The sequence below is a fragment of the Glycine soja genome, chromosome 1 (genome assembly GCF_004193775.1).
Source record: "Glycine soja cultivar W05 chromosome 1, ASM419377v2, whole genome shotgun sequence".
In the NCBI taxonomy this organism is placed as follows: Eukaryota; Viridiplantae; Streptophyta; class Magnoliopsida; order Fabales; family Fabaceae; genus Glycine; species Glycine soja.
Window position 1 is genome coordinate 1,898,857 of NC_041002.1, and position 12,598 is coordinate 1,911,454.

At 33.9% G+C, this 12,598-nt stretch overlaps 1 protein-coding gene across 1 annotated transcript; it reads right to left on the minus strand.

The window, feature by feature from the left end:
• Positions 1 to 4,192: 4,192 nt before the first annotated feature.
• Positions 4,193 to 6,918, minus strand: LOC114408945 (probable E3 ubiquitin-protein ligase EDA40). Its single transcript, XM_028372181.1, has 2 exons — positions 6,246 to 6,918; positions 4,193 to 6,085 (listed from the first exon to the last, which is right to left on the minus strand). Exons 1-2 carry the CDS (start codon positions 6,615 to 6,617, stop codon positions 4,412 to 4,414), a joined length of 2,046 nt encoding a protein of 681 aa, XP_028227982.1. The 5' UTR covers positions 6,618 to 6,918; the 3' UTR covers positions 4,193 to 4,411.
• Between the last annotated feature and the right edge of the window lie 5,680 nt (positions 6,919 to 12,598).

A 12,598-nucleotide genomic window follows, 5' to 3' on the forward strand; every position in this document is an offset into this window, starting at 1 on the left:
GTCAGATTGGCAGAGCCTTGCTTGCGTATGTGTGATCTCCAGAATTCGGGCAACCAAAAATTATATATTGACAATTTTTTATTTATTTTTGGAACTGGTAATTCATACCCAATTAACGAAGAATTACACTATGTATTTTAGCGAAACCAGCTTTCTTTATTTATTAACTACCACAATTAGGACTTTTAGATGTTGAATGAGACCCTAAGTATCTTTACCAGCTTTGGTTTTTTTAGGCTAGTTATGAAACTAATCTTCTGATTAGGACTTGGTCACACTAAAACTTCTTGTCACTTTTAAAGGATATGTTCTATGAGAATTAGCCCAAGTCCTTTTATCACAAACGCATCGGTCTTGTGAGCAAAAACAACTTCTAATGCGTGAATAGTTAAATATATAAAATAAAAAAATGAAGTTTGACCGAAATCATAGTTGGCATTGATATTCAGTTATTATCGACTCTCTTTCATACTTTTTAGCAATTTTTTTTTTTTGTACACTATTTCCATGCCCTGTTCTTATGATAAAGATTTTGTGAAACAAAGAATGTGAAGGAAAAGATAATTAATTGTTTAGGTAACTATACCAATCCTGAAGCTAGTGATGATGTGAAGTTAAAACAGGTAGGGGAGGACGATTAAACTTGAAAAAAAATCTACGTTAAAAAAGTAGCATATATTTGAAAACACCATCAAATAGCCCCTCAGCTTAATTATTTGCATGTAAAGTCTCCTCTGGAAAATTTGACAAGCACTTCATAATAGATGAAAATTTAGGCCAACTCTTCTCATTGTTTTGGATCTCACAGGCTGAACGAGATGATTTGTCTTCCAAAAGTAAAACCATATGCAAGTTCGATTATTTGGCCACCAAGGAAGAACCTATCCCAACATTACTTGTATGCTTAGTTAAATGTAGAAGCTAAGAATGTGCCTTTATTGGGATTTACATAATAGAAATTAAAATTGAGAGGTGGCACAAATAAAAGTAAAAAGTAAAGGGAAGCACTCATGATCATGAGCACCACTTAAAAGGGTTCCAAAAGTGCGCGCAAATTAAGGAATTCTTCAGTATCCCCCAAAAGTGAAAGAAACGGCCCAAAAGACTCAAATTATGAGTTAGTGCATTCATGGTCAATTTTCTCTATTTCACGCAGATTTAGGCCTCATGTCTTCTCTCTTCTCATCTTTTACAACTTTGTGACAAGTCATAGTCATAACATAGTCCAACTTTGTTGCACACAAGAGTGGATTTGGAAAATCATGTCACAAATATGAAAAAAACATATTTAATTGATTCAAATGTAGATTTTTTTAATATTTTAATTATGGATTGTTGTTGCATCATTAAAGGAATTTGACTATGATAAAGCTTAGTTTTATGTAATGCATAATTGAATGGTAGTGCAGACAAATTTTAGACCAGCAATAATTTATGGTTAAACCCAATAAAAATAAGTTTACTCTGTTATATCACGAGAATTAGTGATTCTTTTTTTTTAATTAATTTGTTTCCATTAGCTAGAACCAGTGGTCTGTGAGCACTGGGAAACCAGAACTAATGATGGGAATGTTAAGCAGGGTCATGACAACAAGGTGAAGAAAAAAGCTATATTATAATAATATATACTATAGGATATATAAGATATTCGTTTAAGATAAGGATATGGATGTGTTGAGATGCAATATTTTTTTAACCTTGCTCAACGCGGAATAGCATTGATGATTAGGTTAAAACATGCACAAGTAAATGCTTAAGGGGGTAATAATCGTTTTCATATATTAAGAATCCGTGGGTCCAATTATTGAGCCCATGCAACCACCTTATTCTAGTATGGTAAAGACGTGAAATTTTATTTTACAAGTAAAAAGTGCAAATTGAAAAAGGAAGAGTGATCAACTTATACAAGTGTGAATTACACTTATTCTTATACTATTAAAAATTATGTATAAAATGTAATTTTTTTTTACTGAAATTTACATCTATAGCTTTTTTCTTTTTTAAAAAATAAAAATAAACTTATCTTTTATTCCGCTGTGCTATCTTGGATTCCAAAAAATAAAAATCGCATATCAATTTACCAACATAAATTCGTTGCTGACAGAATAGCATTGATGATTTGACGCACCATCTTATGATTTGTTTGTTTCCATTCTTTGCTACTTTTCTTCAAAAAAAAGATAAAGTTCTCACACGTGGCAATAGCCACAGCAAGCCAAACTACATAACCAGAAAAGCATTTTTCATTGTAAAAGTTATGGTACATGTAAGCAAAGCAAATTACAAAATCCATCACTTGCATTAAATTAAATGAAATTATAAACTTTTCTTCCAAGTCAATTAATTGATAAAATTGTAAAGCATATAATATAACGAGTATATAATAGTGCGTATAAATTAAAGTCCCCACATACACTTTGTTCTTCCATGAGGGTAAACCTGCTTGTAAACTTTCTCTGGACACATGAAACAGTGAATACTCCATTAAAAATTAAAAGACAAAAAGAGACAACACATACGGATTCCATCATTTATAAGCCATTTATGAGATTAATCTCTTTTGAAAAATATGAAGGTACTCAAAGGTGAGTTATTACTTATTACTTGTCAGCTAATTTTTTCAATACATAAAAATCAACATTTAAATCCTTAATCCCTTGCTTAAAGGACACAAACTCATCACCACTCGTAGTAAATCACTCCTATCATGTATTTCATTCTGCAAGGATTGGGAAAATAATGCTCTCTTGCAATTTACCAAACGGGAGGTGGGGGTTTGTTTACTCTCTTCCACACGTCATGATCCTTCTTACGCACCATAACTTTGCAATTTGGAAGTGTTTACTTGGCATGGCACCGTCATGATCCTACTTGCAAAACATAACTTTGTATTTTGGAAGTACTTGTTTGGCACCATGGAAGCAAAACCCCACCAGCTAGTGCGCTACATATGAAGACCACCATGTAAATCTAGACAAGGTTTTCATTCATCCGGAACATGTTTAACAAATTATTTCAATTAGAACATAATTGAGAATAATTAGATTGACCTGATGGTTGAAGGAAAAAAGAAAAAGTTATGAATTTAAATCTTTTGTACTAACAAAAATTAATAAATTAGCACGATAAAAATAATAATTGAGAATGATTAATTTTCTAAGAAATATTGTTTATTTTATTTTTTTACTTATTTTTCTAAATTGTGAAATTAAACATGTTAAGTTATAATTTATTTTACTACCTTATATAAATTTGGTTGACTAAAATAAAAGTAGTTGATAAATTAATTTTTTCAACTAATATAGCATTTTTCACTTTGAAATAGTATTTAAACTTGTAGTTTATAATTTACTCTTAATAAAAAAATTTATTTAATGTCTCCTTAAATTACATAATTTGTTTTAATTATTTTTAATTTTTAATAAAATATTTAATACTTAAAAGAATAATAAAACTTCAAAATTTATCACATCTAAAACTATAATTATCTAAAAGCATTTTCATATCTCTTCCTCTCCTAGTGTGTTTGGTTAAAAAAAATATTAAAATTAAATTAGAATGTAAAAAAATTGAAATCTATCCTATTTCTTCTGTATTTCTCTCCATCATCTACCAAATACACTCTTAACTTTTAACCAAGTTAAATTAATTTTAAACTAATTCATTAGATATATTTTTTGTTCAGAAATAATCATGGGAATAGAAAAGAGTAAAGATTCCATACAATGTCAGATTACCGAACAAAATCTCACATGCATTGGCTTTGGATGGAATTAGGATAACAAACCCCCCCACCATGCTGAAATTCGTAAAACCAGATCAAAGATTAAAGCTAAGTAATGCCAAGTTAAGTAAAACTGAAGTACTTGCATTGCATGGCATTATCCTTTGTCAGGATCTGTAACCAGTAACAAGTACTAGGCCAGGCCCCAACCCTTCTGCTACTTTAACCTCACTAAGAGCCCTAACAGCTCATGCAGCCAAACAAAGTTTACTATTAATTTTTATCGCATTCTGTAGATTAGACCCACCAACTGCGTCTATTATTAATTGGTCTTTGGGAACAAAATAAGCACCTATTTTTTTATAAAAAAAAATTATTCTCTGAATACTCTATGTATCGATGTAATTATTTTTCATAAATGAATTATGGGATTTTCGAAAATTATAAGAGGAAGAAGAGGACAAAAGAGAAGAAACAGCCACACTGCCCAATCAACTCATGTGGGTTCACTTTGCTATCACTATCGCTTCCTTTCTTTCCCAGAAAGGTTCTAACCGTCTAGTACCCCTTGTCCCGATTATCATTCCCTGGCTCATGATCATTTTCTAAAAATCAATTTTCTATTTAATATTTTCTTTTTTAATCTATGCACAATAATACATTTCAAAAAAAAAAAAAAAATTACAACTAAAATCTGGCATTCTCAAATCCATGCAAGTCACTAACTCTGTTCATAGACTTTCTCATGATAGCCACTTTAGCCAACCTCTCAGCGGCTCGCCAAGCCGAAGTCGGCGTAAGCGGCTCAGCCTTCTCTTCAACGCGACTGTTTCTCAGTGTTTGCCTTTGCCTGCGCCGTTGAAGCTCGGCTTGTTCGGCTTCGAGCCAGCGGAGAAACTCCTCATCCGGCTCACTTGACTGCAAGAGAAGCGCGCGAGCCGAGGAGAGCAACTGATGAGCTCCAGTGAGATCATTGTGTTCCGCGAGCCGGCTAGACTCAGCGACGGCTCGTGCGGTGACGTGGAAGTTCCGCAAGCGTTCGATCCTGGCGCACGATGATCGTACGGCGTGGGGACGGGGAACGAGCATTGCCTGCTCAACGGGATTTAAAGGCTCTCGAGTGAGAGGGTCCCGATAGGAAGATCGTACGGTCAGAACGTGGTGGGACCCAGCGGAAGCTGCAGGTACCTTGAGCTCCACGAGCAATTCTATCTCTTCTTCGACGTAGAGGTCGCCGAGTCGGATCCAACCCGACGACCCGAGTGGAACGGGTCGACCCGAAAATGAGTACACGCCCGCGATCTCCACGGCGCGTGATCGAGACACCACCTCTAACTGAATCCTAACGTCCTGAGCCACCACGTTCAACAAACCTCCCACGAATTTCGCGAGCGCGTCGTCGGAAAGCGCGTGGGGAGACTCTCCCAGCCGCACCGCGTGGACAGGCACTTCAAGGTGAGTAAGGCGTGTGGTGGAAACGAGCGAGGGTTTGTGGATACTGATCCCGGCGCGCGAGTCGTTGATATCGGAGAGGACTACAATGCTCGCGACGACGTTCTTCTCGCGGCGGTCCTCGAGAACTTTCGCGGCTTTTTTCACAGCATCATTCTTCACCGGAGTTCCTTCTCGTGTTCGGTCAATCGCAGCGAGGGCGTCGACGATCCGACGCGCTGACCGCTGGCCTCCGCCGGTCATACGCCGCAGCGGAAGCAGCCGCTTGGATCCGGCGGAGAATGCGACGATAGAAAGACGATCGGTTGGACGGAGCGATGAGATCACTTGCCGCATGGAGTTTTTCATGAGGCGGAGCTTGTTGCCGGACATGGCTCCGCCGACGTCGAGCACGGCAACGAGATCAATTGGAGCTCGACGCGCCGGTTTGGTCAGGTGCGGCGGCTTCAGCTTCAAAACGACGACGTAACTCTCGTAGTTTCGGTTGGCGGCGACAATGGCCACCTCCGGCATCAACGATAGCTCGAGGTTCCTCCTAATTGCCGGAGAGGACGGTAAATTGGAAAGTGGATTGACATTAAAGCCCTTAAACTCCGTGTTAATGTTATCATCTTCGTCTTCGTCTTCGTTTTCGGACTCGGGAATAGGATTGAAGCGAGAGAGTGAAGTTGGAGACATGAGAGGCTCGTCGTCGTTGTAGACCTTGAATCCTCTCTTGTCGCACTTGTCGTTGTTGTGGTTGATGGAGAGCACAGGAAGCTCCTTCCAGCTTGTGTTGCACACGGGGCACGTGACGATCGGGTGCTTCTTCACTATGCAAGGGAAGTGAAACGTGTGAGAGCATTCCGCTGTGAATATTGCAGTTCCTTGCCCACTCCTCACGCTCTGCATACAGATTCCACATCGACTCTGCACACACCAAAAAGAAAAAAGAAAACAGCCATTAAAATTCAACCATTATAAAGTGATTAATAGGCATAAGCACAAGCATAACATAAGTTGGTGGGATTAGGAAACTAGTTAAGTAGAGAATCAAAGTTTGTAACTACTAATTTCTTTGGTTGCTTACTTTGGATATGCGTAGGGTGGATTTGAGAAGTGAGAAGCTGGAAGGTGACTTGGGGGATGAGGGATTGGAGTTATGGAACAACCTTGGAGTTTTTGTTTTGCATTGAAGTTTTGGGCTGTTTGGGACTGAGCATGTGGTTTGACATCGAAGGCTAGGGGTTGATGAAGGCTGAGACTCGCACCGGGGTCTTGATGGGTTGGAGAAAAATCCAAACTTGGAACTGTGATTATTGTTGTTGTTGTTGGTGGTGGTGGTGGTGGTGTTCTCGCAATGCTGTTGTTGTGGTTGTTGTTGTTGTTTCTCTGTTAACACTTTGGGTTCTCTGTCTTTGGGGATGGATGTGCAGAACGCTCTTCTCCACCCAGTAACCATTCTCTCACTCTTCTGGATATCACTTTAGGAGTTTGGTTGATGGTATGTGGGTTTTAGAGGACAAACGAAACGCTTCTGAGCATGAAAGTCGATTACAAAGGGGAAAGGAGAAGAAGAAATAGATTAGATTCAGAGACCCTTTTCATGTTCCTCTTTTAATTCCTTCTATTATTTCCATTCCCCACCATGTAGTATTTATCTATGTCTTGACCTATATGTGTGAATTTCTAATTTTCTGTTTGGGGAGCCCAAAAAGAGCACCTCAATGGAAAAAAAGCCTTGGCTGTTGCTTCCAAATTGAACACAGTCCAAAAGGGGTGTATATAATAATATCATAAGCACGTTAAATCCTAGAAAGACACAAGGGTTTTGACTATAGTTGGGAATATTATTATCCGGGTAAAAAAGGTGGGAAAAAAAATGGTGGTGGGGGGGGGGGGGGGGGGTCTTGGGATTAACATGGGCTAAGTAACTGGCAAGTGGAGGTTGCTAACTACAGTAACAAGTCAACGCTCTCCCTCCTTGGAATTGTGCAAACACTGTCTGATTCCCACGTTATGGTCACCGACCCATGCAACAGTGTGAGATCGAGAACCGTCTCCATCTCTGCCTTTGCACGCACAGAGCTTCATTCATGGTTTACTCTGATTCATCCCTTTCGCCTTAATCTTCGTCAGTTTTCCCTTTTCCCTTTTCCCACAAAGCAAAAATCCCCCTTGAATAAGATATTCATTCTCTAACTTTCTCCTTTTATTTATTTATTTATTCAAAATTCAAATTTTATAAATTTATTTATTTGGTTGGTTGAAATGTGCATGAAATGAATTACTACTACTACTCACGAGTTTCAATGAGCTGTATGTAAGTAAGTACCGTGATTCGGCATTAAGTAGCTGAGCCAACTTTTTTTGATACCTATAATCTGGTTCGTCCGTAGTGGGCTCCATTTCGTTGGCGTTTGATATTAATGGTGTGGGAATTTGTGATGTTCAGGACACATAGACCAGTCCTTCACTAGGGAAGGGTAAATTCGTCATTCCATCCCTGTACCTCATTAATTACCATAACAATAAATTATTAATTTGAGCTCTAGTCATTGAATTGAATAACGGCCATTGGTTGGGTGTCTGATTTTTCTTTTTTCTTTTTTTTAATCCTCATCGATCCCAAGAAAATGCTCAAGCTAAACACTGTAGTAATTGACCCACCACCAACGTTATTAGCACCTTTTTTTTTATATTAAGGAAAACTTTTTGTTTTGGTTCATATATTAGAGACTTGAACTCTTCTTTTACATCAACTTTAATGGGTTTTTGTAACTTTGGTTATTCATGAGGATAATTATCAACTAGTCTCGTTAGAACCCCTTATGGCACAAATCTGTTTTAGACACGTTATTGTCGACATTTGCCAATTGGGGCATGGCTTAATGACACCTAACTATATACTCCTAAACCTCTCACCTCTTCGTTTATTGAACTTGTAGATAAAGATCAAATTTGATTGTAAGTGAAATCAAGGTTGTCAAGCCTTTATTTGAAACCCTCCATTGATGATGTAGTATTTGGCAGTGACTAAACAGAACTTGTGATTTGACCTGATATGAAACGGAACAAAATCGTTCCCATTCAACCTTCAAACCTAGGTGCCCATATTGGTGTATAATGATATCATATTTTTTAATCACTTATTTATCTTAAGAATAATAGTTAAAGAAATAAAAGTGAAAATATATATTTAATATCATTAATTCTTTTGCCGACAAAAAAAATTAATATTATTAATATAGTAATTTTATAGTAAATTTAATAAACAAGTTATTTATAAAAGTCTTGATACTTATTCTTATAATAGTAAATAGTAAATAACATAATTCAAAATTACTACGAGAAAGTTCGTAACTATTGGCAGTCAAAAGTCGTTGATATTACCAAAATTGTCCGTAATTTATTGTTTCTTCCGTCTCGTAACAATTACTATCATCCTGATTTTTTTATAAGATTAAAGAAAAATAAAAAAAATAAAAAAAGAATAATAATTTTATAAAATAAGTCTTATCAATAATAATTTATATATAACTTTTTTTGTTTATCATTAATATTTTAAGAATATATATAGAATAAATAAATAAATTTCACTTTTAATTTGAGCATTATAAACAGCACAAAGAGAGCAATTATTATACATAAAGAATTAGAATAATTATTATGCTGAGACTTATTTTTTTATACGAAAGTTATTATAAGAAACAGAGTAATTTTTATATAATTGCAGGGTAACTTTTGGAATCAAGTACGTACGTCAATACTCTTACCATAATATACTTTTACCATATTTTTAAATTAATTTTTTTACAGTACTTATTAACTTTTCTAATCAATACTCTTAGTCTCTTACCATAAAGGATAACCAAACTCATGATTCCTATAAGAAAGTTCATAATTACAAACAGGTAAAAACTGTCAATAATTGCAAAAAAATCATCAGTAGTGTTCAATTTTTAGTGATATATTATTAACGTTCGCGTAGCTGTTAAAACTAAGCACGTTTTTTTTTTCTCAGTGGCCAAAATGAAGCTAACTTTATCAATGGCTTAATTATCAGTAATTACTAATTACCGATATCCACGACTGGATAGTCGATAAATGCATGACAAAAATTCCATGAGTTTTGTTGATGACTTTACCATTATTGGCAATTTCATCGTCAGGAATGGATTTTTGTGATTTTCTAAATAACTATCAATTTTGATTTGATTTTATTTATTTAAATAATATAGAAAAAATTATAAAAATAAAAATATAGATAAAAATTATCATATATGTAAATAATAATAATTATTATTATAATATTTAATAACTACAATATACAAATAAAATAAAATAAAAACTAAATACTTAAATCTTCAACATAATCTTAATCAAAGTGATCACCATTAATTGTGACCTTTATGAGGCGATGATGATAATAATGGTTGTTCAATTTTATATGTGAACTTTATCTGCGTACTAAACACAATTATTTTTATTTTAATTTAATTAGTAATTAAATTTGAGTTCTAACTTTTAAATATAGAATTATATTAAATATTTAAAGAAAAACTTTATCTCTCTTAATGGTCTATCCAAGTTAAGCAAATTTTTTGAATTTTAACTTAGAATTATATTAAATACTTTAAAGAAATTTTGTTATCTCTCTTAATGATTTATCGAAGTTAAGCAAAATTGTTTCTCATAAAAGATGTGTATAGACAAAAAAAAAATTTGAAAAAAACTAAAATTCTTGATAGAAGTGAGAGACTCTAAGATACTAGTAACTAGCACTGAAGTTAACAATATCATATATATGTCCTTTCATCTTTCCATTGATCACATTTACTCTCACCTTCAAGGATCTAAAGAGATCTCTATAACGTATATATGTTTGTTTGAGACCGAAACGATCTCACCTTAAAATGTTCCTATATATTCTTAACTAAAATTAAATTAAATTAATTATATGTGATTTGAGGTAAACCTAATATTGTTTGGCGAGAGGGTTCATCTATAAACTCTTCTGAACCTTTTCCTCTCATGTGAGCAGTTTAGCATGTTTCATTGATGAAAGCATTTTTTTCAATTGGTTCGTAAAAGATAAACTTATTATGTGTTTGTTTTCACGTTTACACAAGTTTTACGCACATATATTGGAAGTAGGAGGTTCATGTTTTAGTGTAAAAGATCGATTTTGACATGGTTTTTTTAATGATATGTGTGTATATATATTTGATGGATTTCCAAGCACCCACTTTTATATATATATAAACTAAGGTTTAAAAGAACTTGATATATAAATAAAAGAAGTGCATACTTGACAACATTCACGCATGGAACCCTCCCCCCTCCAATATGAAAAAACTTATCCTCTTTTTTATGTCTAATTCCTTTGTACATGATATGTCAACGGGACAAGGCACAGAAGATGAATATTGTCTCTTCAATTCCTGATCTTAATTCCCCAACATATTTTCATATTCGTTTTAGATATTCGATATGTTGAAATTTGTTATCTCATTTTCATATCCGATGGATATCGAGTATTCTTGTTTCGGTTTAAATTTGTAAAATAAGTTTTTTTGTAAAAAAAAATATTAAAAATATAATTTTAGAAGAAAAAAAATTAATTGTTACACATTTGTTTTTAACTACTTATAAATCAATAAATTCATTAACACATTTGTCTACAAAACTAACAAAATGACATCTTCATCCCGATTCCATTTAACAAAATCCGGTAATTCTCAAATCCAAATCTATACCCGATCAACTTGAGTATTTTCCGTCAAAGTCGAGATGGATTGGATGGGTACCCACTCATATGAGTTATATCTTGTGCATGTTGTGACACCTTATTAAAAATAAGTGTCCCACAATAACAACAAATACTTTTTTACGTGAGTCTAGCTAGCTATCCAATTAGGGCGTTTTCCCTTTTTTTTTGTTTTGTTTTGATCAGCCAAATATGAAAATGTATTAGAAAGAGGGTACCAGAAATACCTTAAAAACATTACAACTGAAACCAAAAGCTTCACAGTAGGCATCCAATTTGTAGTGCGTTGTCCCTTACAAATTGTGGTAAGCATATTGGATAGGTGTGGTCACTATCGTGAACCCTTGTGGTTGAAGATTCTTGATTCTTCGGATGATTGGCTCATTCTCCTCAAACCATGTTACATAACACTAATTAAAAAGTCACTGCATGCAATATATAACAATAAAGCTAAGAAAAAAAAGTAAATGATGAATTTAAATATATCTTGTTTACCATTTTTTTTCAACCACCATAATTAATGCATAGGCTTTGGTTTAGATGCACTTAAAGTTTCTTGTTTCTACTCAAGGGTGTATTTTACGAGAAATTAAATTCAAGACCTCTCTCATAAACTTAACGTATATTGCAAACTGATCCATTTGGTTATCAAGTTTACCTTAAAGGTGTTAAATCATTTTTAAGTACATCCATAGAGGTTTTACTCTAAGATGAATATTATTCCTGAAATTGGGAGCAAATATTTGCAATCGTGGACTAGTATGCCTTGGTTGTGAGAAAAAAACCAAACCAATTAAAAAAATAAGTTAATAAAACCAAATAATTTAATTAATTAATTAATTAAAATAATTTTAAAAAAATAAGCTAATAATTCTTACCCTCAGCTAGTAATTAAGAACAATGATATGATCATCTTCAGTCATTTGCATTTTTGGGGAGTCCAGTCAACACTAAGACACTTGACTGACTTCAGCATATCCCTAAGGTAATTCATATATAAGGTGTGGGTGTTCCAACTTTGAAATGTTTTGAGAGTCCTTGACATACATGATATTAATAGACATAAAGACCCTTTGCATCAAGCATAAAGAACACTATTAAATACAGGTAAAAATAACTTTCAGAGGCTTTTTTAGAGAACCTTGACTCCTCAACTCAATAAGAATTTGAGTATGAGATCTGTTCTTGATTAAATTCTATGAAGTATAAAACGATCGAAAGAAAAGTAAAAAAGTGTTTTAAAAACACACGATTATTGAAAAATGAGCATCTGGTGAGATTATATTATTTTTATTAGTGGGAATTTAAATTTACTATATAAACATAACAGTAACTTTTTTATTTAACCAATAAATTTAAGTACAGCAAAACTATATATGTTCACAATCCGAAAAATAATACATAAAACCCAAATATCTTAAGGTAGATGGAGAAGTACAGTGCTCAACTAAATAAAACATATATCAATTTTCATTTATGAAATAAGTTGATTGCATGTGCCATTGTGGTTTTGTATTAATATTTATACGGAAAAAAAGATCAAAAAAATAAATCAAAACGCTGTGATAAAACTTGATTAAAAGTAGTTTCTACTAAAATAAAAAATAACTGAGCCGTGAAATGTTGACATTTCACCAATACGGTAATGGCGAAGTCTGAAAGGTTCAGCCGTT